Source organism: Rhinolophus ferrumequinum, chromosome 2 (assembly GCF_004115265.2).
Source record: "Rhinolophus ferrumequinum isolate MPI-CBG mRhiFer1 chromosome 2, mRhiFer1_v1.p, whole genome shotgun sequence".
In the NCBI taxonomy this organism is placed as follows: domain Eukaryota; kingdom Metazoa; phylum Chordata; class Mammalia; order Chiroptera; family Rhinolophidae; genus Rhinolophus; species Rhinolophus ferrumequinum.
In genome coordinates this window covers 108,993,660-109,020,327 of record NC_046285.1, presented here as the reverse complement: position 1 = coordinate 109,020,327, position 26,668 = coordinate 108,993,660, and the positions used below count along the sequence as shown (strand labels likewise).

Genomic DNA, 26,668 nt, shown 5'->3' with positions numbered 1-26,668 from the left:
TCTGTGACACACAGAAGGCCACTCAAGTGTGCACTGTAAACAGGTGTACCACTGCTTGGTGACGCTAGGCTTTAGAAACCCAGTGTTTACAAAAATTAGTGAGCACTTTAACAAAAAATGTACCAGACACGTTAAAATGAAAACATGAAATACATCTTAGACGTACAGAGCTTGGGGTTGGCCAGAGAATCAGGGGACAGGAGTGCCGTGGGGTGCAGGGTAAGGAGCCTGTGAGACGTGGGGTTGTGTCCATGAGCATCCAGGTAGGCCAGACACGGTCCCACCAAAGGTGCAGAGACAGAAACCTGCAGCACGAGAGCAAACTACCTCCAACAACATCATTTCAAAGTTAACACAAACCCACTGGACAAATGGATGAAAGGCGAGGGGACAGCAGAGAAGGATAAGGACATGCGGAGCCTGCCAGCCAGGAGGCCCAGGGGCCAGTGCCCAGAGCAGGCGCCCCGTGGAACGCACCACGCAGCTTCGGGTGGGAACGCCTCGCCCGGGGCACCTCTGCAGGCCACCTGCTCCCCCATGTGTTTCCAACGGCGGCCAGCAGGCATGTACCTGTCTCCTGGTGGTAGCGCCGTGCCAGCTCCTCCAGCTGCAGCTGCTGCCTGCTGTGCAGCAGGGCCAGCTCCTGGGCGTGCCGGCCGTTGAGCATGTCCCGCAGCTCGGTCAGCGCGCTGTCCTTCTCCCGCTGCAGATGCGCCTGTGCCAGCTCCAGCCGTGCCACGTGCATGTTGCTCAGGCTCAGGCGCAGCGCCTCCAGCTCCAGGGCGGCCGCTGGCTGTGGGGACATGGCGAGCTGAGGCGGCTTCCCGTCCCACAGCACGGACACATATGGAGTGGGATGAGCAGCGGCTAGGGAACAGGCTGGCCGTGCAGGGAGGGTCCCTGGCACCTGGCCTGAACTGTGGTCAACAGGTGTCCACAATGTCCCTCCCTCTCAAAGTCCCAACACGAGACATGAAAACAAAACCAAGCAGGAAAGCAGACACAGCCAGCCTGCCCTGCACACCCGTCCACTCTGTGACAAACCTCTCCCACCTGCCACCCCCAGATCCCAAACCCACGGGCCCAGGTAAGAATCGTGAGCACCCGGGTCACCTGGGCTGGCAGCTGCCCCTGCTGCTCCTCTGCTGTAGGCGGACGCCCCCCCATTGTCCACCACTGCCCACCAGCCTCGTCCTCAGCTTGGCCCATCGACTCAGCACCTGCAGACGCACAGGCCCGTTCACACTCCTAAGGAAGGAAGGCAAGACACGTGACCCAGAGAATTCAGCCCCTGAACATAATGACCACATGTCCTCCCAGAGGTGCGTCCATGAGTGTTCACTCAGCACTACTCCCAGTCGCCAAAGGTGGGAGAAACCCAAGTGTCCGCCGGCGGGTGAGCAGAAAGCAAGAGGGGTGCCCGCACACAATGGGGTGTCATGACCTTCTGACCCACTACAACACCGAAGAACTGCAAAACACACTCAGTGAGAGAAGCCAGACACACTGACAGCTCCATCTGCATGAACCGTCCGGAACAGGTGAGTCCACAGACAGAACGCAGACTGGTGGCCGCCAGAATTTAGTGACTGCCAATGCAGACAGTTTCCTTTCGGAATGATGCACACAAACGTCTTAGATTTAGCGGTAACGGATGCACAAACTCTTGACTGTCCTAAAGCCACTTAAGTGTACAGTGAGAAGTGCTGCATTCTGTTCTGTGAATTATGTCCCAATAAAACAACTACAGAAGAATATGAGGCCTGTTTGAGGGGCTCAGTGTCAAGTCGGAAGCCAGACGCAGGCCAGCTGAGCCTGTCTGCCCTCCAGTCACTGCAACAGAATATAGGACACTGGGACTGATTGCAAGCCAACCCCTGCCCCCGCACACTCTGGGTATGAGGCCACCACACACAGCGGGCTCTGTCACTCCCGGGGAAGGTCAGGGCAAGACAGCTGTGCTCAGGGCGTGGAAGATGACCTTCTCTCCTCACTGTCCAGGACAACAGGTCACAGGGAGGGCCACCCTGGGCTCACTCAGAGGGTATGGAAAGAGAGAGCCCTTCCACGCAGGGCCCCTGTGCTGCCAGCCGCCCATGCGCCCAGTTCCCACGCTGAGAGCAGGGGGCCCTTTGGAAATTGACTCCTCTCTGCGGTCTAGACGGTCTCCTGTGACGAGGAGCACCCCTGGGGACAGGAGAACCCTGAACAATACCTCTGTGAGCACCGCAGGCTGGTCGGGGCAGTCGGCATCCAGCTTCTGCAGCCTTGCTGAGTCCTCCGTCCTCGCGCCAGCAGGGTCCTCCGGCTACGACGGGAAGGGCGGGGAGGGCAGTCACAGCAGCGCCCAGCGGCAGCCTCAGGCCCCCCACCCCCACACCTGCTCAGCCTGCCCAGTCGGCCACCAGCATTCCCAAATCCTGGCCTCTACGTGGCTCCCTGACCTAGCACCGCTGCTAGCCTCCTGTTCGCGAACTCTGCTTCTCCAGTGTCCCTGGGAGCTGCACACGTAGGTACTCAATGCAGCCTCGCAACAAACTAGTCGTTCAGACCCAAGCACATTTTCCAAGCTACTAGTTTCATAAGTTCAAATATTTCATCTTCGAGATTTTCCTTTACGTATAATTTTCCTTAGTAATTTGTAGAAATGGTATTTTTAGCTTCTTAACTGTAAATTATCTCAAACTTTAAAGTTTTCCAATGAATTTTCTCCCAATGGTTTCTTGAACTGTAAATTCATAATAAGCTTTCAACCTGCTGTGCCAACTGAGCTGATGACGGCTGCCTGCTAAGCTGGGTGGGACCACAGGACTGCGCTGGCATGTCAGCCGAAGGCGCTTCCACGCCCACGTCGCTCATGCCCTCACGGCCGTTCATTCGGCACCACTGACTCTGGCCCGAGGCCTGCTCGACCCAACCGCACTCGTCCAGGTTCTTTTCTGGGCAGTTAGAACCACTCAAGGAGACTGACCTTTCACGATTTTATTCTCTCTTACAGACTGGTCTTCCAAAGAACAATGAAAAAATTCACCTTTTTAAAAAAGATAAGAACATATTTTATCTTGCAATTACTCCATGGTCCACAGGACCCTTCTGTGTGTCTGCGACACAGGATGGATCTGAGCGGTCTTGTTTTCCCTGTATTGTGATGCTATTTCATCCTCCTAAGAATTATCTCCTCATACTCATCTGTTACTACCAACCATGCTAACAAGTGAAATAATGCGAAAACAGAAGGAAGGGGATGACCATCCTTCTTGGCTTCAACGTGACAATCCATTAAGGACTTCTCATCTTCCTCCCAAAATGGCAAAGAGAAGAAAGTCAGCAGCAAAGACTGTTCACAAACACACACCAGCAGCACTCAAGGCCACCGACAGCAAAACAAGTTTTCACAGGACGACACTCAACCGACTTTCTCAAAACCAGGAAGCAGTAAGTGAACAGCATGTGAGGACAAGGGGAAGTGTGGCAGCCACGTCCAGCTGCTCCGCGCAGGAAGGACACCGACTCACGACGCTCGGCTCGGCATCTAGAAGCCCTACCATCCCTCCCTGTAGGGAAGATGAGGAAAGTTTGCCCTCATTGGTTGATGTGAGCTTTTGTCTATTAGCTTTTGTCTGTTCCTGCATGTGAGGTGATTTCTGTGCTGTGATCAGGGGTTGAGTCAATCCCCCCTTTGGTCTCCTTCTCCCAAGCAGGGGAGATCTAAGATGATGTTTGTTGTTCTGTCTGTGCTGTGAGGTGATGGTTAGCTTAGGGTTAAAGAAATTCTTGATCAGGGGTTGAGAGAATTCACTCTTTATTTTGTCTGTTTCGCCCACATCAGCAGATGAAGTGAAGAGCTAGGTAAGTTATATCAGGACGACGTGACAGACACGTTGCCAGGCTTTAGAAGACCTTCGGCTGACGGTCCCAGCAAGAACAGTAGACATTGCTTATCCAGATGAACTGGCCGTTTGGCCGGATGGGCAGCATTCATATCAGTAACTGCCGGACCCTCCCGGAACTGGCCATTCCCCGAGGGAGAGGCAGGAACAAAGAGCCTGGCTCTAAGGTACATCTGAGAAAATATATAAGACAGACCTCAGTTGGCAGTGTAATTATTATTACAGTGGTACCTCGGTTTTTTAACCTAATCTGTTCTGGAAGACCATTCGAGTTCTGAAACGTTCAAAAACCGAGGCACAGTTTCCCATAGAAAATAATGCAAAATGGATTAATTTGTTCCAGAACTTTAAAATCAACCCCTAAAACTGCAAATTTAGCATGAATTTTACTATCTAATGATAACACAGATCCATAAAATTTACGGCGTTCGTAAACCGAAATGTTTGTCAATGGAGACATTCGAAAACCGAGGTACTACTGTATTTCATCATTTGGTCATTTGTCATTGGTGATTTCTCATCATTCTAACATTTTGAAGACCTCCAGCAACATGCAGCTTATAACACCAGGGGATGTCCTGACTTTCAGCTGCGAACCTGGTGAGGGTCGGCTGGTTCCCGGCCTCTCCAGTGTTGTTCCCCACGGTTAGCCTTCTTGAGAACTTGTTAGCATCTAGAAAACTTGTATGCAGCTTGCAGCTTACAACATCAGAAGATGTCCTAATTTCTAACAACAACAACAACAAAGGCAACAATAGCATTCTTGGGTATTAACAAGCAATGGTGGGGGAGACGCCTGAGTGTCTCTCAGCTACAGACCTGGCAAAGTATTGATTTATGACTTTTCCAGTATTGTTCTCTCCCAGTTTGGTGAGCTTTTGGCATCTACTGTAATAATTATTACTCTATAGAGCTTATTACTGCTTTTGGATACTCTTTACTGATGTTATGTGTGTACTTAGCCAAGTGATTTTTGATCAATAGTAAATATATGTTGGGATCTCTTAAACTTATATGTATGTGTACTCCTTTGACGTGACGTTGGTATCAACGTACACAGTTTAGTCTTAACCACCTTTACTTTCTGACGTTAACATATTCTATTAATTGCCTTTCTCTTTTGCTATCACATACTGCTAAATAAATTGATTAGATAATAAATAATTAGCCCCATTCTAGCCTATGTCCCTCCTCCTTCTTTTCCCCGCTCGTCATTACACTCCCATGGTGCTAAAAGCACACGTCAATACACAAAGATTTGTATCAAACTTTCTAACAGTTGTTTTAAATTGTTGCTTAGTCTTATTTCTGTAAATTATATGTAAAACAACTTAAAAGGACAAAAAAGAAAAGAGGGTCCATAAGACCCAAATGATAAATTTTTGATGACTAGTGATGACTATTTTTCCTGGTAATCCAGACGAATATGAGATAGGAAAGTTCTGGAATTACACTTCCTTAACCTTCTACAGCACTAGTTAAATCTCCAGCCCACAATTCGGTAAAGGGGATTTTCTTCCAAAATTTTTCACCATTGCGATTTGGGGTGGTTCTCTTACAAGAAATGACCTCTCTTTATTTTGTTCATGATGCGTAACTGAAAGGTCAAGTGCTGCTCTGCTGCCATTTCTGAATTAACTGCCAAAAATGAGGTGACTATTGCCTCGATTTAAATAAAAAGCTTTTCCGTCACACACTTCACCTAACAAGCCAAGGACAGATGACCAGATCCCGAATATTTACCATCAAGTCTCCTGCGGTTCTATTCTCCTGAAAAACTCAGACCTGAACGCTGCTTACAAATATGCCTTATTTATATATTCTTAGACTTCAGTATGTTTCTGCATTTTCAGCACAGGGGAACAATTCACTTTCTTTATCCTAAGCCTTCAGACTCTTTAACTGAAAGGGCTTATCAAAATTATAATGTGTGGGATGGTGCCGGATGGTGGCTGGACTTATCATGGTGATTACATCTTTAGGTATATAAATGATGAATAACTGTAGTGTACACCTGAAACTAAAATATTGTATGTTAGCTACACGTTAATAGACATCTTTTAAAGAAATTATGATGTGCGAACTGCTACAATTTTTGCTACAAGATTTTCATGTAGCCGTTACGTTGTATTTTCAAGCTGTCGACTATCTCTGATTTTGTAGTCTTTGAGTTTTCTGAACACAGAAAAGAGCTTACATGTTAAGTTACACTAAAAAATGACTATCTCACCCAGCGAAACAGGCTTCATCACACAGCAAGCCCCACCCCACCGACAGGCCCACCGGGGGCCGCCATTCAGGCAACGGGCGGGCAGCCCAAGTGGCACATCCAAGCACCACCCAGACGCCTTCCACTTCAGAGGTTGTTTTTCAGTTATTTTCCTATTTCTAAAGAGGTTCAAAACTACACAGTAAGCACTCCAATTAGATTATTAAGGAATAAACCTAGGCTAGAAATCATCTGTATAGAAATTACCTAAATTTACCTAACAGCTAATGAGCATTAAGGTAACAAGTGTATCAAATACAGTACACTTTTGGAACCAAAATTAGCAATTTATTATATGTTGGAAAGAATCACTATTTCATATATATTTATATTCTTTGTTTTCTAACAAGCTCATTAAACTCCACATGAGTGCTAAACTTCACAAAATGGCCAGACATGGGTGAAATAAAACAGACACCCTGAATCAGGTTTAAAGCACTGTGATGACCTCAAGGCTCTTCAAGGACTCACACTCCACCGACAGGCAGGCCCAGCACCTGAGAGCAGGCTCACTGGGCTCTGGCCGCAGGGAGCGCCAGGCGCCTGGGAACAAGGCGCTGCGGCTTTCTGCTACTGGGCGTGGGACAGCGAAACTGTGCTGGAAGTTTACTTCTCAGATCATTATTCTAAACACAAGATATTTCCTATCTTAGCACCACCTATACTTAAAGGCATTTTAAGTTCTCAGGAACTGTCATTAATTACTTTATAACATATCAAGGGGCTGGCCCAGTGGCTAATGTGGTTGGAGCGCCGTGCTCCTAACGCCAAAGTCACCAGTTCAATTCCCACATGGGCCAGTGAGCTGCGCCCTCTACAGCTGAGATTGTGAACAACGGCTCTCCCTGGAGCTGGGCTGCCGTGAGCAGCCAGAAGTCAGTGTGAGCTGCCACGGGCTACCGTGTGCCGGCAGGAGCCGCCGATGGCCAGCATGAGTGGCTGGCAGCCATTGTGAGCAACCGGAGACCGACTTCCACAGCTGGCGGGAGTGCAAGGCTCATAATACCAGCATGGGCCAGGAAGCCCCACACAACTAGACCAAGAAACAATGGCTTGAACCGGAGTGGGGGGGAGGGCGGGTGGTGGAAGAAGGGGGGAAAATTACTTTATAGTATATCAAAAAACTTTCTTTTTTTGATTGAACTCATCATGTACAATTGTGTGACCAGAGAGAAAGTCAGTAAACCATCTCTTACAGCACCGATGGCACACCCCTAATTTTAACATACAACAGCCTCATCTAGAAATCTGATTCATAACTCAACACACAAGAGGAAGACAATGGGCCATCTTACACATGCTACCTATTTCACCCGTGCACATGAAAATTTAAAAATAAGCATGTAAAATGAGAATGTAAACTTAAAAATAATTCGTGCCGCAAAACTTAACAAAAATTTGAAAAATTGTGAATGTCTAGAGGAAAATCAATAGGCTTACTGTTTATTTTTTTAAAGCCTGATTATTAGTAATCTACATGTCTTTCTCAAGAAATTACAAGCACAATAGCAAATTAAACCAAAGATAATTGAAAATAAGAAATCATATACACTAAGAAAACTAAAGAAACATATACTACATAAAAGAATTGAGGCTATAATTAATTCTTTTATAAGAATAACAGATGATTAACTTGTGTTGAGACTGATAAAAAAAAGGCACAAAAACTCATCATTAAAAAAATGAAAAGGGTTATCAACCCTTTTCACAGCCACAGACACTAAGAAGAAAATATTCCTATGAACAACTTAATGCCCCAAACTGAAACATTCCATGAAAGGACAAAATCTGAGAAAAACCACAACTGAACAGTGAGATAACTCTTAAGTAAATTGACTCTGTAATAAGAGCCTTGCTACAAAGAAAACTTCAGTCCCCAATGGTTTTGAAGTCTTAAACAAACTCACCCACAGCAAAGGACCCCGCTCAACTCAGTTCAGTGTGTGAGGCCAGCATAACCTCAACACAAACCCCGACAAGAAGGGAAAACTACAGGTCACTCTTGCAAAAACATGTGCTTTGTTATCAATTGAGCTGATCACGTGCCTTTTACCTTTTCGTCTGTTAATGCATCACTGTGATTTTTTTTTGAATTTTTGACCAATCTTGCACTCCACTAAAATACACTCCACTCCAGAGTTCCAGTCAAGATGGTGGAGTACCTAAGCACTGTGCTCACCTCCTCTCACAACCACCTCATAAAATTACAGAACCATTATCAAGAATCGTCTAGAATCTTGCTGAGCTCAAGTCCTACAACTAAGGACATACAGAAAAAGCCACCTCGAGACTGGTAGGAGGCGCAGAGACGCAGTATGGGTTGGTCCCCACACCTGTGTGGGACCATTAAAAATAAGGAGAGTATCTCGGCAGCAGAGGTTCCCCACGGAAGAAGGGGCCCCAGACCCACACCAGGTTCCCCAGTCCAGGGTGCCAGTGCTGGGGACGCTGGGGAGAAAAGTCCCCCACAACTTCCGACTGTGAAAACCAGCAAAGATTGTGGATGCGTGAACCAGAGTACGGCCGGAGTCCCAGGTGTTCCTCTTAAAAGGGCCACACCCTTGCTGACAGACTCACTCACTCTGAGCTCCAGTGCTGGGACAGCAGCTTGAAAGGCGACAGAGACACAAAGGGAGAAACTAAGTGGTCTGGCTGCAGGGTGAAGGCTGGAGGCGCAGCTTTCTTCTAGACAGAAGTGCTGGCAGGAGTCCTTGTTCTTTTGTTGAGCCCTCAACCCTCCCAGTGTGGCAGACGCAGACGGCCACCACGTCTGAGTCACTATCACCTGACTAAAACCGTTCATTAGCTGCACCCAACTTACAGGCTCCCCCAAGCTGCTTCCAGGGGCTTTTCTATACAAGCAGCCTATCTTGGCTCATGCTGCGGATTTCCTTAAAATCTCAAAAGTTCACAAACCACAAATGAGCAGCACCTGGCCTCAGTGTGTCCCTTACCTCTTGCTGAGCAGCCCCAAGCCCGGCACTAGCAGCAGCCAGCCTCAGTTCACAGTTCACAGCTTGGCCTCTCCCAGGACTGTCCTAGGCAGCCCCAGGGCTGGCACGCACAGTGGCCAGCTTCAGACCCAGCCAGAGCATCACCCAGCCACCTCCACAGACAACACACCCAAAGGGCAGATGGGGCAGGCACCAGAGCCCTGCTAAAGCGAACCCTGTTCTGTAGGGTCAGCCCCTGCACAGCATTTCCTCTACGGTAGTCACCGCCAGTCCTCACAGCCAATCAGTCTGAGGGTCAATCCCTCCCACTGATGTGCAAACAGCAACCAAGGCTCAACTACAACAGGACACACACAACCCACACGAGGGACTCACCTGGAGCACCTAGCTCTGGTGACCAGGGAGACTGTACCACTGGGCCCATAGCACACCTACTACATAAGGCCACTCTGCTAAGACCAGGAGGCATAGCAGCCCTACCTAACACATAGAAACAAACACAGGAAGGCAGACAAAATGGGGAGACAAAGAAACATGTCCCAGATGAAAAAAGCAGAACAAACATCCAGAAAAGGAGCTAAACAAAAAGGAGAAAAGCAATCTATCAGATACAGAGTTCAAAACACTGGTTATAAGGATCCTCAATGATCTCAGGGAGAACTTCAACAAAGAGATAGGAAACATAAAAATGGAAACAGAAAATATTTTTTAAAAGTCAGAAATAAAGAATACAGTAATGGAAATGAATAATACATTACAGGGAATCAACAGTAGACTAAATGAAACAGAGGACTGAATCAGCAATTTAGAAGATAAGTTAGCAATCAGGACAGCAAGAAGAAGAATCCAAAAAACTGAGGAGAGTTTAAGAGGTCTCTGGAACAACATCAAAGCATACCAACATGTGCATCATAGGGGTACCAGAAGGAGAAGAGAGAGAGCAAGGAATTGAAAACCTACTTGAAGAAATAATGACAGAAAACTACCCTAACCTGCTGAAGGAAATGGATATACAAGCCAAAGAAACATAGAGAGTCCCAAACAAGATAAACCCAAATAGGCGACACCAAAACACATCATAATTAAAATGCCAAAGGTTAAAGACAAAGAGAAAAATCTACAAGCAGCAAGAGAAAAGCAGTTAGTTACCTACAATAGAGCCCCCATAAGATTGTCAGGTGACGTCTCAACAGAAACATTCTCGGCCAGAAGGGATTGGCAGCAAATATTCAAAGTGATGAAAAGCAAGGACCTACAATCAAGATTACTGTACCCAGCAAAGCTATCATTTAATCAAAGGACAGATAAAGAGCTTCCAGACAAGAAAAAGCTAAAGGAGTTCATCACCACCGAATCAGTATTACAAGGAATGTTAGAGGCACTTCTTTAAGATGAAATAAATAAATATACACATATATATCAAAAATATTAATAAAAGGGTAATAACTATATACCTATAAAAATTGCTTTCAATGTAAATGGTCTAAATACTCCAATCAAAAGACACAGGAGGGTTGAATGGATAAGAAAACAAGACCCTCACTTCAGAATGAAAGACACACACACACTGAACAGAAAAGGGATAGAAAAAGTTATTTCATGAAAATGAAAACAAAAACAAAAAAGCTGGGTAGTAATACTTATACACCAGACAAAACAGACTTTACCACAAAGAGACAAGAAGGACCCTACAACAAGAGACAAAGAAGGACCCAGTAATCCCACATTTGGGTATTTATCCAAAGAAACCCAAAACACTGCTTCAAAGGGACCTGTGCATCCATATGTTCACTGCAGCATTGTTTACAATGGCCAAAATATGGAGACCGCATGGGTGTCTTTCAGTGGATGAATAGATAAAGAGGAGGTGGTACATATATACAATGGAACATTACTCAGCCATAAAAAAGAATTAATCTTGCCATCTGCAACAACATGGATGGACCTAGAGGGCCTTGTGCTGAGTGGAGTAAGTCAGACACAGAAAGACAAACGCCATATGATCTCACTTATATGTGGAATCGAAGAACAAAACAAACCAACAAACAAAAACAAATTCATAGATACAGAGACCATTTTGATGGTTGTCAGATGGGCGGGGGGGTGAGAGGATGGGTGAAAAAGGGGACGGGATTAAGAAGTACAGGTTAGTATTTACACAATAGTTGTGGAAGTGTAAAGTATAGCATAACATTGTAATACCTATGTATGGTGTCAGATGGGTACTAGATTTATTGGGGTGATCACTTCAAAAGTTATATAAATGTCTAATCACTGTGTTGTACACCTGAAACAAATATACTGTATGTCAACTGTAATTGAAAATTTTAAAAATTATTTTAAAAGGTAATAAAAATAAAATACACTTCATTCCACACCCACCAACTCTGTTAAAAATAGACAGGGGGGAAGCTGTCAATACCAGTCACACATCGATGGTATGGAACAGTCCCACTCTCATCACCACGACCGGAACTACAGACTGAACAACGATCTCACAGCACAGTTCAACATGCAAGTTCAACGTATGTGTGCGTACACATAGTGACCCAACAATTAAATGCCTATTTATAACACCAACAGAAACATGTTCACAGATACACAGAGAGGTTATGAGAATGGTCATAGCAAAGCCAATTAACAGTGGAATCGACAAACTGAGATAACATTCACACAATGAAATACCAACTATAGCTCTTAACATGGATGAACCTCAGAAACAAGACGTTGGAAAAAAAGGTCCAGATTCAAGACACATTTACTAGCTGATTCCTTTTATTTAAAGTTCAAAAACTAGCAAAACCAAATGATAGTTCTAACAGTCAAGGTACTCCATGCACAAAAAGTAACGTGAGATGGATCTTAAACATAGAAACCAGACCACAAGCTTCAAGAAGACACAGGAGAATATATTTATGATCTCAGGGCTAGGAGATTTTGGGGGCAGGACAAAAAGCACTAACCATCAAAAATATTGCTAATCATCGGAAATATTGCTAATTCAACTTCATCAGAATTAAGGACGTCTGCTTATCATAAGACACCACTAAGAAAACAACTAGGCAAGCAAGATGGGGCGGGGGAGGGGACATTCACAGCACATATATCTAACAAATGATAAATATGAATATTAAGAACCATAAATCAACAATAAAAAGACAAAAAAAATAGTTAAACACTAGCCAATGAAGGGGAAACTGACCTTAAAATGGTTCCCTGACACGTGGAACTGAGATAAAATGGTGGCCCAAGTGGAGAGAGAAGTCCCCAGCCTAAGCCCTAGCCCACTTCCGCATAACCCCCTCCAAGCCACACCTTGAGCCAATCACCAGACGACACCTCCCCCTTCCCCGACTCAAGAAAGTCCCCAACCCATAAAAAACCTGCTCAAAACCTTGCTAGGGGCTCAGTCTTTTGGGAAGGATCCTGCTGAGCCCGCCGGAGTAATAAAGCTGACTCTCCTAACTCTCTGAGTGCCGCTTGGGTACTTTCCGGTCTTGGATTCTGCAACACCAAAACAGCAACATCCAGACGCTCACCAAGTAACACTGACAACGCTTGGCATCCAATCAAAATTTATTAAAAAGGCCAAAATGGTGGGAAATGTGACCAAAACTAAGAGAAAAATAAGCCAATGGAAATATACCAAAAATGACAGAGGTGATAGAATTAGCAAAGACATTCAAATACCTATTATATTGATACACAGTATTTAAAGGAAAACATGAATATAATGAGGAATGAAATGGAAGATTCAAAATATCTGCAACAAGAAAAAAATGCACTACATTGCATTAATAGATTACACACTGCAGAAGAAAAGATCAGTGAACTTAAGGACCCAGCAGCAGACGCTCAGAGAAACAGACTGGAAAACATCTTTAATAAATAAGCAAAGCCTAAGTGACCCACAGCAAAACACCAAACAACCTGAGGTATAAATACTTGAAGTCACTGAAGTCGGAGAGATGGGAGGAAATAGAAAAATTATTTGAAGAAATAAAGGCCCAAATTTTCCAAATATGATGAAAACTGTAACTCAAAATTTCTTGAAGGTCAACAAAGCCCATGCAGCATAAACACAAAGGAAACCACACGGCACGCCACAATGAGACAATTCGCAATCAGATAAAAACAAAAATGTCTAAAGTGCTCCCCGCAAAAGGAAAAGACTCTGAAAGGGCAGCTGACTTCTCTTCCGAAACCATGCCGGCCAGGGGCCAACGGGACGACACGGTCAAGGTGCTGAAAGGGTAGACAGTCAGCCTGAGATTCCATGTCCAGCAAAAGTATCTTTCAAACATGAAGGGTCATTTTCAGACAAAAATAAAGAAAAGCCAAGAAAACTCATCAGCAGACCTGCACTACCCAAAAACTGTTAATAGGATTCAGGCTGAAGGAAGAATGATACCTGATCAAGCTTCAGTCAATACAAATAAAAGCACTGCAATCAGTAAATATGTCAGGAGACACAAAAGACCAACACTTGTTATATTTCACATAATTTACAAGAGAACAGGCTGTTTTAAAAAGGAGAGAGAGGATGTCCCTGTACTGCTGTGGGGAGACTTCCAAAATACAGTGAGTGACTGGGAAAAGCAGGATACAGAGAGTATGGGAAGTGGGAGCTGCTGCAGGAGGTGAGGATGAGAAGTATGTGCACGTGTTTGCCTCTATGGAAAAAGAAGCAATGATAAGAAAACCTAATTTAGACACAGCAACGCATTCCTTCCCACTCCCCCACATCGGCCTCGGCCCTCTCACAGGCTGTCAAAACTGGTGAAAGAAACCACTTACTATGATGTTTTGGGGGTCAGACCCAATGCCACCCAGGAAGAATTGAAAAAGGCTTACAGGAAACTGACCTTGAAGTACCACCCTGATAAGAATTCAAATGAAGGAGAAAAGTTTAAACAGATTTCTCAAGCTTATGAAGTGCTCTCTGATGCAAAGGAACGGAATTATATGACAAAGGAGGAAAACAGGCAATTAAAGAAGGTGGAGCAGGTGGTGGTTTGGGCTCCGCCACGGACATCTTTGATATGTTTTTTGGAGGAGGAGGAAGGGTGCAGAGAGAAAGGATAGGTAAAAATATTGTACATCAGCTCTCAGTAACCTTAGAAGATTTACATAATGGTGCAACAAGAAAACTAGCTCTGCAAAAGAATGTGATTTGTGACAAATGTGAAGGCCAAGGTGGTAAAAAAGGAGCAGAAGAATGCTGTCCCAATTGCCGAGGTACTGGGATGCAAATAAGAATTCATCAGATAGGATCTGGAATGGTTCAGCAAATTCAGTATGTGTGCATGGAGCGCCAGGGCCATGGGGAAGGGATCAGTCTTAAAGATGGATGTAAAAGCTGCAACGGAAGGAAGATAGCTCAAGAGAAGATTTTAAAAATTCATATTGACAAAGGCATGAAAGATGGCCAGAAGATAAGAATCCATGGTGAAGGAGACCAAGAACCAGGACTGGAGCCTGGCGATATTATCATCGTTTTAGATCAGAAAGACCATGCTGTGTTTACTCACGAGGAGAAGACCTTTTCATGTGTATGGACGTACAGCTGGCTGAAGCATTGTGTGGCTTCCAAACACCAGTATCTACTCTCGACAACCGAACCACAGTCATCACCTCCCATCCAGGTCAGACTGTCAAGCATGGCGGTATCAAGTGTGTGTTAAATGAAGGCATGCAAATTTATCGTGGACCATATGAAAACGGTCACCTGATCATCGAATTTAAGGTAAACTTTCCTGAGAATGGCTTTCTCTCTCCTGATAAACTCTCTTTGCTTGAAAAACTCCTACCTGAAAGGAAGGAAGTAGAAGAGACTGATGAGATGAACCAGGCAGAACTGGTAGACTTGGATCCAAACCAAGATGGTGCCATTACAACGGAGACGCATCTGAGGATGATGACATCATCCTGGGGGTGGTGTTCCGTGTCCGACCTCTTACTGGGGCCAGTGAGCAACTCACTGCTGGCATTTTATTCGCTGTAGTGAAGGAGTGCAGGACTGCAACCATAACATGCTCACCACTTGCCATTGTTTTTGTTTTAAAGTCAACTATAGTAGTGTTTTAAAAGTTAAATGAAGAATAAACTTGGGGGAAGGGGGGTGGTAGTTGAGGGTAAAGGGGATCAAATATATGGTAATGGAAGGAGAACTGACTCTGGGTGGTGAACACACAATGTGATTTATAGATGCTGTAATACAGAATTGTACACCTGAAATCTATGTAACTTTACTAACAATTGTCACCCCAATAAACTTTAATTAAAAAAAAAGAATAAACTCAAATATGAAAAAAAAAGAAAGAAAACCTAATTTAAATGGTAACCTAGAAAGCAAAGAAAGAAACAGGTTCCAGGGGAGAGACATACAGCAATCAGATTATCTGAACACACTTGCCTATTAATTCTGGAACCACATCAACGTTTTACATAATTATAAAACAAAATTAAATAAATGGTTAAAAAATCAAAAACATGAAAATAAAACAAACGAATATAACTATACAGTAAGTTGATGGCTTAATCACATACGGCAGAAATATTTCAAGTGATAATTTGAGTGCACGTCCCTGTAGGGACAAAAGGAGAAAAATATCTGTAAAGAAATCATAGGCTGCTTCCGAATCATATGGTTAGTAACAATCCCGGGGTACTGAAAAACGACGGAGAGAAAAGCACATGGCAACTATATCAATGTTAGGAACGTACATGGGTAATAGATTTTTTTCAAACTTAACCAGAAACTCTGTAATCCTAAATTACTGACATGAAAATATCAGTATTAACTCATAAACTGTTAAAAACAAATCCTAACTAGTCACTGAAATGACCTACCATGTTTCCCTGAAAATAAGACCTCGCCGGACAATCAGCTCTAATGAGTCTTTTGGAGCAAGAATTAATATAAGACCCAGTCTTATTTTACTATAAGACCAGGTACACTATAATATAATATAATACCAGGTATAATATAATATAAGACCAGGTCTTATATAAGACCGGGTCTAATATAATATAATATAACACCGGGTATAATATAGTATAGTATAAGACCAGGTCTTATATTAATTTTTGCTCCAAAAGACGCCTTAGATCTGATTGTCCGGCTAGGTCTTATTTTCCGGGAAACATGGCAGAAACAGTGACTCAGCCAGTACTGACAAAATCCCCAGAGTCCAGATCAGGTTTCTAAATACTATTTCCCACTAACAGAGCCAGCTGTCGACAGCTGACTCCAGGCCTGGGGCAGGACATGTGCATGTGACCCGGAACACTTGCTACCCAAAAGCCAGGACGCCACCATGGCAACCGTGGTGGGTCACACTGAAGATTCTCTCATTGGGCAAAGATGGGAAACCCGAGCATCACAGGACACACTCAAGGCCACTCATGTCCAATCCATGGAAAACAGGCGGATTTACAGTGATGCTTAAGAAACCCATTCCACAGTCACACTTGGAGAAGCACAGCAAAGCAGACAAGTCACTATTTTTCAAACTGATGAATAAGGGGAGAGAGCCAAGCATTTACCCTGCTTTTCTACTACACACTGTGCCCGAGGGTAACCAAACAGTTGGCGAGACAAAGATCTCTTTATAGAACAGTCCAAGTAATGAAGAAGGGCGGGATGGCAGAATTGAAGTATTAGTATTCTGCGCTCACTGATGAAGTAACAGCTCTAGGCAATGATCTGCAATGGCTGCTAAAACCTGAGATTAAAAGCTCCGTGAGGAACTTTCAGGGGACGACCTTGAAGACAGGACCTGAAGTCGATGAACGTCTCAACAGCACAAGACAGACCACTAAGCATCCTGCGCCTTCTGACGGAAATGCACACCTACGAAATATTCTTGCACTGAAACCGCCACCATCATCTGATCAAGCCTGCAGTCTAGATCAGAGGGCCAGTTTACAGACACCGTGGACCAGAGACGGGGTGATGCGGGAACTTTCCCATGACACCACAGGGATGCCAACAACAAAATGCAAAAGGTGGCAAATTCTTCAGAATGAAAAAAACACCCTAAGGTTTCTTCAGCAAATACACTGCAAAGGAATACAGACATGTCAATCAAAACGCCCTGTGTGGGACTTCACTTCTGGAAACCTTATGAGCAGATGTCCGAGAACCCGAAGGGGAACCATCCGATGGCCATGTGTTTAGGTTATGATTACCTTTAGCTCGTCAAAGTGACAAGAATTGTCTGAAAAAAGCTTTTAACAATACCTGCCCCTTGCCCACCATATTAGAAACCAGTGGACAGGAAAAGGGGGTATGTCACTTGAGCTCTAGCCAAGATTGGTGCTGAGGAATTCTGTAGACAACAGTGAGCCAGGCAGAGCCTCCGGGCAGAGAAACCCAGGCATGGGTCCTTCCCGGCATTCATGAACACAAATCGTGAACAAAACTTTCACTGTATAAGCATGTTCATCTTTCTAGAGAAAGAAGCCACACATCTCACCAGCTTCTGGGTTTAAAAATGGTGTTTTAAGTGGAAAGTTACTATCTGCAGTAAATTACCTCATAAATGAAACAAAATGTTTTCTTTGCCTTGGCCATCTGCCTCCTCAGTCATTAAATAGTCAAGTTCTACAAAAGCACACTCCACCCACATTTCCCACCCATCCTCCAGGTGAGGGGTTTTCCCTTCTGTGGTCCTGATGGGGTGATGCAAAACGCAGAAAAGAGGGAAGGCACACATGCCACGGACAGCCAACCAAGGGAGCTATAAAGGCTCTGAATGCACACAGACAGCTTTACGAGGTCAAAAAGGTACACTAGATTGGTGGTATGATTAGACTACAAAAAGGGGGAAATGTTAAAAATGAACCTAACTGACTATGGTAGAAAAGACAAAAAAACAACCCGACAACAGACAAGCCCAACAGTCACTGTTGCTAAGAACTGGTATGTACCCTCTGATCCAGAAAACAGAAGTCAAAATGGTTTTCCTCAGATCATCCTCCTGCAATAAGGTACTCCTCCAATACCCGAGTTAGAAACCTAAAAGGTCTGTCAGCGGTTTTCAATCGGGAGGCTCCATCATTCCCCTAATGGAAACCCCTTTCAGATAGAGTACGACTGTGTTGTTTGGCATGGTTTTCTGATTGTAATTCAAAATCCCACATGTATTTCTCCACCTGTATCAGTTTATTATTTTTAAAAAGGAATGCAACCACAACTAAATATCAAGAGTAACTTTCTGATGGCAGAAAACATACCCTAGTTAAATGAGGCCTAAAGAATAGCAGTGGGGTGTGGGGGAGAGCAGAGGTGAAGCACCTTCTAGGAGGTGACCCCGCACGGGCACCCAGGCACCCCCCACCAGCCACACTGCTCTGTCTCCCTCAGCTGGACTGTCGCAGCTTCCCATCAAGTATCGCCAACTCTAAGTCCCACTAGGAAACTGAGTGCAAACAACACCTTTTTCTTTTACAGATGCCATGAGCAGCCGAGGGAAGTCTGGAGTGCCAGAGGAAAGGTGGAGCCCAGGAACCCGAGTGAGGCAGTGGGCTCTGCAGGCCACCAGGCGTGGGGGTCCCTGCAAAGGGTAATATAAGGTCCTCCGTCACAGCGCGGCTGCAGACGAATGGCTGCAGAACACCCACAACCAGGTTGGGCACACGTTTAAAACATAAATAATACTTGTCATTATATTTCTACATAAAGCTGTAATTCCTTCCATTTCTTTTCATTGTCAAAAAAACAAAACAAAAAACCTGACACCTAATCATACGTGTCACTGGCAGACATCCTAAAAGACACGTAAGTAGAACCAAAATAACAGGAACCTTTGTGTAAAATAACACATGATTCTCAGTGTCCTCTTACAGGGACTTGGCCTTCTCAAGCACCCCATCAATATTGCGTGATCTGATCGATTTCTGTGCATGTGGATAAACAAACGTACAGCATCCTACTAACCAGGTACCCCATCAGCTGACGGCGTAAAGTGCAATTTTATTTCAGTACTAGACTAAGCTGAGCACAACAAGAAACGTCCATCTGCCAAAAGTCTAATTGATTCAAAACCCAGAAGGAAAGAGCCCCGCACTGCTGGGCCCCAGCCCCTCACACAACTTAGGACTCGGAATGAACGACCTTCCCTAAACTGAGAAAAGTCCATCCATCCCGGCAAGCGGAGCCTCCACTACAAACAGAATGCAGCACCAGGCAGAGGACTCTGGAACAAGGCCCCTCACCCGCATCACTGGCCCCATGGCAGCATGCCCTCAGGGCTGGCAGGGGCACCACCACCGGCCTTCTGCCCATCCCTCCCTGACTGATCCCTCAGCACACGGGACAATGGCTGCCGCTGGGTCTCGTTCGCTCGGAGCCCAGCCGCCTCAGCAGACAAGAGACCCTCAACTCGCCCCCATCTTTAAAACAGGCGAGTGACCTCTCCCCAGCCAGGAGGGAAGGCAGCGAGCGGCACATTGAGTACGTTTCCTTCAAAACACACAAGGTGCTGGCAGGGAACAGGGAACCTGATGGCAGGGACGCCAGGACGGCCCGCAGCACCTGAAGCCCCCTGCAGGCCTAGCCTGTCTATGGCATCTGGTGTCCTGCTTGCCCAGCAGTTCTCCCTGCAGCTGAGCCTGCCGGTGCTCCACGGGCAAGTGGGTCCCGTCCTTTACTCTGAGCTACGTTTTGCAAAATCTTTGCAACTCTATCTTTATTTCAAAGTGAAAAGCTAAAAAATAAAAAAGTTTTAATTTAAAATAGACTACTGGGGCCGGCCCGGTGGCTCAGGCGGTTGGGGCTCCATGCTCCTGTCTCTGAGGGCTGCCGGTTCGATTCCCACATGGGCCAGTGGGTTCTCAACCACAAGGTTGCCAGTTCAACTCCTCGAGTCCCGCAAGGGATGGTGGGCAGTGCCCCCTGCAACTAAGATTGAACACGGCACCTTGAACTGAGCTGCTGCTGAGCTCCTGGATGGCTCAGTTGGTTGGAGTGCATCCTCTCATCCACAAGGTTGCCGGTTTGACTCCCGCAAGGGATGGTGGGCTGCGCCCCCTGCAACTAACAACAGCAACTGGACCTGGAGATGAGCTGCGCCCTCCACAACTGAGACTGAACGGACGACAACTTGACTTGGGAAAAAAAAAAAAAGTCCTGGAAGTACATCCCCAATAAAGTCCTATTCCCCTTCCCCAATAACAAATAAATAAATAAATAGACAAACCTTTAAAAGACTGCTGATTTAAAAGTAAAAGCAAAAAATTAGTGTTAATTATACTCTGAGCTTTTCTCCTCAAAGAGCCCAGGCAGGGACATACAGAGAAAAGCCACCGAGAGTGAATCCTCAGCCCTCTCAGTGTGGTTTCCATCATTTCAGCTGCCCAAGACATGGCTGCTGAGAACTGCTGCTCTAACCCAAGAGAAACATCTAGAAGACACTGATGAACAGGAACTGACATGGACCGCAGACCTGCCAGAGGACAGGGAGTGGAGGGCGAGCCAGCTGGGCACAAGCTGGCTCAAGGCACAGCCACCACAGTCTGACCAGCTGCTCCCCAGGCAATGTGGGAGCACCATAGCTAGTCTTCCAATTTTCCAATTTTCCGAAAGAAGCAAAATTCCACGTTTGTAGGTAGTGTACCATAAATGTCACACGCTGGCAATCATTCCATTGTTTCCAATAAGGCAGGCCAGACACATCCTGATTTTGAGTCAAACTCCGCCTCAGCCACCAGCTTCCCGCTCACCATAGCCAACGCCTCACCTGCATGTGCCCAGCCGTACACAGCGGGGCACTCACAGTTCAAGGCCCCTCTCATAACACACACACAAGGCCCCAACGAGAGCCCACCTACGATCGGTCGGGAGGCCACGCAAGGCCAACACTGCCAACGCCCCCGTCACTCACCTGCCACACCTGCCCCGCAGCAGAGGGCGGGGTCTCCTCCACAAAGACCCCATTTCCATACCTTCATCCCTTCCCTCCTCATCCCATGTTCAGAAGAAGGAAAAAGACAAAGAGTGACAAGCAGGTGGATCTGACAGGAGGAGAAGGCCCGTCATGGTGTAAGTGTCCCCAGACACACCTGGCAGACGGCTGACGCACAGCTGGCCCCCAGGGACCACTCCGTGTCAGACGTCCCTTACCAGAGTGAGCACCCATACTGACAACGCCTCAGTCAATCTGAACTTCTCAGGAGCGTACAGAGATGAGCATGAGGAAAACCACAGATGCACACTCCCCTCCTATAAACTAAAACACACCTGCCACACTGTGATGGGCAGACACTGACCAAAGACCCCTTTTCGTAAATCACGCCAGCAAGAACTGACAGGCAAAGTGCAGGCACAATGCTGAGAACATTCACCTGAGCTGCTCCTGCCCCCTCAGGGGGCTCACTGCACGATGAGCTTCGGCAAGCGTCCCCTGGGCCCACGCCTCCACCGTCCTCGCTGGCTACCGGGCTCGCCTCCTGGACAGGCGCATCGACAGCCGGGCCCGTCCTCTTCGCCGCCTTTTTCTTCGAATGCGCACCGTCACCTTTTGTTTTTCTCTGTCGGAAGTGAGCAAGCTGCGCAGAAACGTAGAGAAATAGTAAAGACAGAGGTAGGTGAGGAAAACGCAGCAGGACCACAGAGTCAGCAGGCTCGCAGGGGACATGGGGCTCATCGCACACAGCCACACTTGGCCAGATGCACGGCACCCAACAGATCCCACCCCACACACAGTGCCTGCATTAATGCCTGTGACGCCAGGATCTACATTCAGAACTACACCCCTGGGGACTGTCAATTAATTACACCTGTGAGCAGACCAGAGAGGGCAAGATGGCCCAGCGGCAGCACAGCTTTTCTAGCTCCTGACAATTTACAGAAAAATATTTTAAAAATATAGCTATTTAAAAGACCAATAACTTAATCAAGCCATATTTAAGGTTTATATAAAAGCTAAATCTCTCCTCTGTTGCCCCCATTTCTCCCCCAACGAAGGAAATATATAGCCTGGCCCAAACTTCCTAGCCATAGATTCTGAGACAAGGCACAGAAATAGCAAACAATTAATTAAGCCAGGTCAATCTAACATCCTCCGTTATGGAGTCAGATGTTCTAGTTTTCACGACACAGCTCACCAAAGCACCAGGGACCTCCACAGAGAGCCGCCCATCACGACGCACAACCCAGCTCTGTCCCATCTCTCCAATCCGGGGTTTCAGACTCTGCTTACGCTGCATCTCCCACTAACACTTCTTCAAAAGGTATCAGGTTTAACATCAACTTTTCTAATAGCAACTGTGGTCATAAAAGCAAACGCCTTTAAGACGCATTTGTGCAAACGATAATGAAAGGAAAGGGTACACTGCATGGACACAGGGTCACCCACGGCCATCCACTGGGAAAACCACCTGTCAAAGACACACTGCCTTCAAAACCAGCCCCACAGTCACTGCTCTCAGGTCCCACTCCCTCAAATCCACGTGTCTTACAGTTCCCTTCCGGCATCACGGTCCTCGTTTCTTGCCTGTGGTTGCCCGACAGGAGGCGTCTTGTTCCTCCTTGAGATGACGCCAGTCGTCACCTTCCATATTCCTTCAAGCATATTTACTCACGTGTACAAAGCATGGCAAGCTCGGGACACACACAGGGCTGAACCCAGGCCCAGTTTCAGCTCCCACGTATTGACAGGCACATACATGGAAGGGGGAGAAAACAGGCCACCCACAGCGTCCCTATTCAAATCCCCATCTGAAGTTTCATCTTCAGAGGAAGCCTGCACGAGGCCAGTCTGTCCTCCGTCTGTCACCCCGCCATTGGACACGCTGTCCCCACCATGGGCTCACACCAGTCACCAACTGTTCTGAGTGGCTCCTTTAACGCAGCGGCCCTGTGGCTTCACTGATCCATGTGAAATCCTGGTATCTGAACAGCCTGACCTCACACAGCACCTTCCTGTGGCTGTCTGCTCAGTCGCTGGCAGAGAGCCGCTACTCTTGCTCATCTTCTTCCATTTCCCTCCAGGACTAGAGGCTCTCATTCATTCACTGCTGGCAGAGGGGGTCACTCCCCACAGCCACATGGGGTGGGGCAGGAGCCACAGCCAAAGTGCTCCACTCTGAACCTAGAGCTGGGTCTATTCAGCATGCAGGTAATGTCCACAATACCTCCCCAAACAGCGAGTACCAGAACAGCTTCTGTGACAACCGTGGCAGAAGGGAGGTGACCAAAGCATGCCTGGAGACACCTGCCTCCAGGCACATCCACAACCCAGGGATGTAGCCCCCATTCCAGGAGGCTCTGTCCGGGTGCCTGGGAGCTTCCCTAGGAACACAGCCCGGAGCAGGCTCCAGGGGCTCCTCCACCCTCACCTGCTCAAGACCACCCCTCTGGGTCCCAAACAGCAAGGAGGCCAGAACACAAGCTTCTGGACGCCGGGAACATTACGCAGGTGAGCGGGAGGTATTCCGCTGTGTAAACAAGTCACGTGGCCCCGGAACACCAGAGAACTTTTAACATTAAAACATACTGCAGAATTCCAAGTAAAACGAAAATCTGCATGTAGTTTTAAAGGGATGGAAGCGAAGACGGGCGCTCGAGAGAGCACCGGTGTCTCCCAGGACCGCAGGGAACAGTCCCTAGAAGTCCTCCAGGAATCCTGAGCTCTGAAAGGTAGAGCCGCAGGTGTGCACGTGGGTGCAGGGGTGCGACGTCTGGCTGTCCAGAACACGCGACGTGGGAACAGCGCCCTTCCCTTTACTACCAGCCTGCCCTTCACTTCCTACTGGCCTCCGACTGAGGGCAGACGCTCAGGGATGCAGCGCGGTCTTAAGCCACCACGGTCTTCCAGGGCGCCTCGCACGCCGGCCGCTTCACAACAACTAGTAAAAGGGAGGCCGCCAAGCCAGCTTCCCTACAAGCCTGGGAGGGCGGGACGGGGTCCTGACAGCGACGCCAGCCACCGGCACGCCCCTCCCGGGCTTCTGTCCCGCGCGCAGGGGGAGCCCCACAAGTCCCGACCCGCCCCGCACCCAGGCGCCCAGCCAGGAGTCGCGCGTCGCCGACCGACGATTGGCTAAGGCCGCGGCGGGGGCGGGTCCGGGCACTCGGCGGCGGATTCAAGATGGCGGCGGCCAGGAGGCGGCTTCCAGGCGAGTCAGGGGCAAGGGCAACAGTGCGGCGGCGACCCCCGCCTGACGGTGTCAGCTCCTGAGAGGGGACACTGGCGGGCACTGGAGCCGACCCTCACGAGTCCACACCGGGGCACCGGAAGGAGGGGGAAGCGCTACCGTTTACCTTCGCTCTCCCCGCCTCCACCTTCCTACGCCGCTGCTCTTGCTCATCTCCTTCCATTTCCCTCCAGGACTCCTCGGGGTCGTCCTCAAGGTGACGGGACCGACGCCTTCGCTCTATTTACACTCCCTCCCCCTCGCCCTCCCCCGGGACAACTATCACGTAGCCGTGGGCCCGCCCCGCGTCCGGCCCGTCCCCGGGCGTGTGCCGCCAACCCTGCCGCCAATCAGGGGCCAGCTTCCTGCCCTCGCGCACGCGCACACGTGCTGGAACCGCCCGGGCGGAGCTCCGCTCCTGCCGGCCTCCGATTGGCGCGATGACGCTTCAATCAGCGGCGCGCGGTGGCCTCGGACCGCTCTACGGTTGGTCGATTTTAAAGGACCGAGGCACCGCCCCGTCTGCGCTGGCGTCCCCGGGGCGGTTTTGCTCCCGGAGCCCGGCCCCTCGGCCGGTAAGCAGCGCCTGGCCTCCGCTGCAGTGGCCATCTCGCGTCTCACCGTCTCCGTGTCCCAGATCGCTGTCACCCTCTCCTCAGGGGGCTGAGCCCCGGTCACTCTGCCCCCCGACGCTGGGATGCCCTTTCTTCATTTCACAGTCGCAGGCAGCCAGCAAGATCACTTGCATTCTTTTCCCTGCTGTGTGACTTCACTTCTGCCTCGTTGCCTGCGGGCGCCTGGACGCGGGGAGAACAAAGTGCAAGGGCAGCCAGTAATGAGTTCCATGGGAATGTGGGTCGGGACCCCAGCCACACAGAGCCCACTGGGAGTGGCGCCAGTCCTGGACTCATGTATTCTTCCGACTGGGGACAGTGCCACATTGCGGTCTCAGGGTGTCTACTACCCCCCAGCTCGCAGCTTCTGGGGGGTGCGGCATACGATTTGGCCACAGGGTCCCACAGTCCTAGATCCACTCCGACACCTCTGCCACAAAGCAGTGCCCTGGACAGAACAGTGGTAGCAGAGACCCCATGCTGGTGGGGAGTTGTGCAAAGGGGCAGGCAGAGGCCCTGCAGGCAAGAAAGGCACAGCCATTCCTGGACTCGGCATCTGTCCCTGCTAGGACAGCCTCTGGAACCCCAGGATGGAAGGGGCGCCACAGGCTGACCTGCCAAGTGGCCTGTGGTCTTCCTGAGGAGGAAAGTTTGGTGAGGATGCAATTTTAAACGAAACACTAATCGTACCCAGTCCTAGATCACCAGAGAGAGAACGCTGGTTCGGTGAAAAGTGAAATCAGTTCTTCTCAAGCGGGAAAGGATTACGGCTTTGACGTGTTTAGGAAAATCATTCCATGAATGTATATTGCAAATGGTTATTAAAAAGGAATGTGCTGAGCAGCGGGATGGCCCAGTTGATTAGAGCGCGAGCTCTCAACAACAAGTGGGCTGCGCCCCCTGAAACTAAAGATTGAAAACGGCGACTGTGCTTGGAGCTGAGCTGCGCCCTCCACAACTAGAGTGAAGGACAACGACTTGACTTGGAGCTGATGGGCCCTGGAGAAACACACTGTTCCCCAATAAAAAAATTTTAAAAAAAAGGGGGGGGGGAATGTGTTGTGTTTATCTGTTCAATATTGCTGTGAACCTAAAACTGTCCAAAAAAATAAAGTCTATTAAAAACTTTTTTAAAGGAATGTGACTTTGGTTAATAATTCCTGGTATGTGTGGGAATCTGAAGTCTCATGAAATCATTGTTTGTTCCTTAGCTTCAAACTTCACTTGAACCTGTTTGTCCAGATAAGGAAACTGTGCAAGGGTTTTGTTCCCAGCCCACGGTTTTGATTAACAATCAAATGCTGCTGGTGTACTCAAGCTCACTGGGAGCTGATAAGCTCTGATTAATTGACATTAATCCAAAACATCTGACTTGTACCTCGTGTTACTCTAGCGTAACTGTACCTGGGCGAGCGTTCCCAGCCAGGGCAGGCCCGGGGGAACAGCGCCGCTCTCACCAAGTGGTGATCTATCTGGTCTAGTTAAATGTGCTTCAGTGTGCTCAGTCTCCGTTTACTTTCTCTCATCGCTACCGGTAACATCCCATGTACCATGAAAAGGGAAACGAAAGCAGAGCCCTAAGTGACGGTCTTTCTATAGGTCACACAACATTTCAGTTGCAGGATGAGAACACCAGAGTCCAGGCAGATGACGAGGACAGGGTGGGCGTCACCACCTCAGGGAGACACACGGAAACCACCTTGAGTTCTCTAAGAAGTATAAACACCCGGAGACTCCACCGTGCTACAGATCTGGGCCGTTGTAGAGCTGGGTAGGATGACGGTACTTCAAGTGGCCTAC

The 26,668-nt window shown here is 47.7% G+C and overlaps 2 protein-coding genes across 6 annotated transcripts in view; both read right to left on the bottom strand.

Annotated features, from left to right (window-relative positions):
* The window catches only part of PCNT (pericentrin), an 87,997-nt gene extending 87,052 nt beyond the window's left edge, over window positions 1–945 (bottom strand). For 4 of the 5 annotated variants that reach the window (XR_004421122.1, XM_033087997.1, XM_033088012.1 and 1 more), the window contains exon 1: window positions 571–945. Coding sequence is in view for 4 of the 5 variants with exons in the window: in XM_033087997.1 (XP_032943888.1) it covers window positions 571–805 (235 nt within the window). In the remaining variant the exon portion in view is untranslated. The remainder of the gene's footprint in view (window positions 1–570) is intronic. The other variant, XM_033088020.1, reaches the window with a different exon arrangement.
* On the bottom strand, window positions 868–25,998 carry LOC117033214 (pericentrin). Its single transcript, XM_033125245.1, has 5 exons — window positions 24,382–25,998; window positions 21,462–21,665; window positions 2,216–2,308; window positions 1,080–1,248; window positions 868–917 (listed from the first exon to the last, which is right to left on the bottom strand). Exons 1-5 carry the CDS (start codon window positions 24,436–24,438, stop codon window positions 868–870), a joined length of 573 nt encoding a protein of 190 aa, XP_032981136.1. The 5' UTR covers window positions 24,439–25,998.
* Window positions 25,999–26,668: the final 670 nt, after the last annotated feature.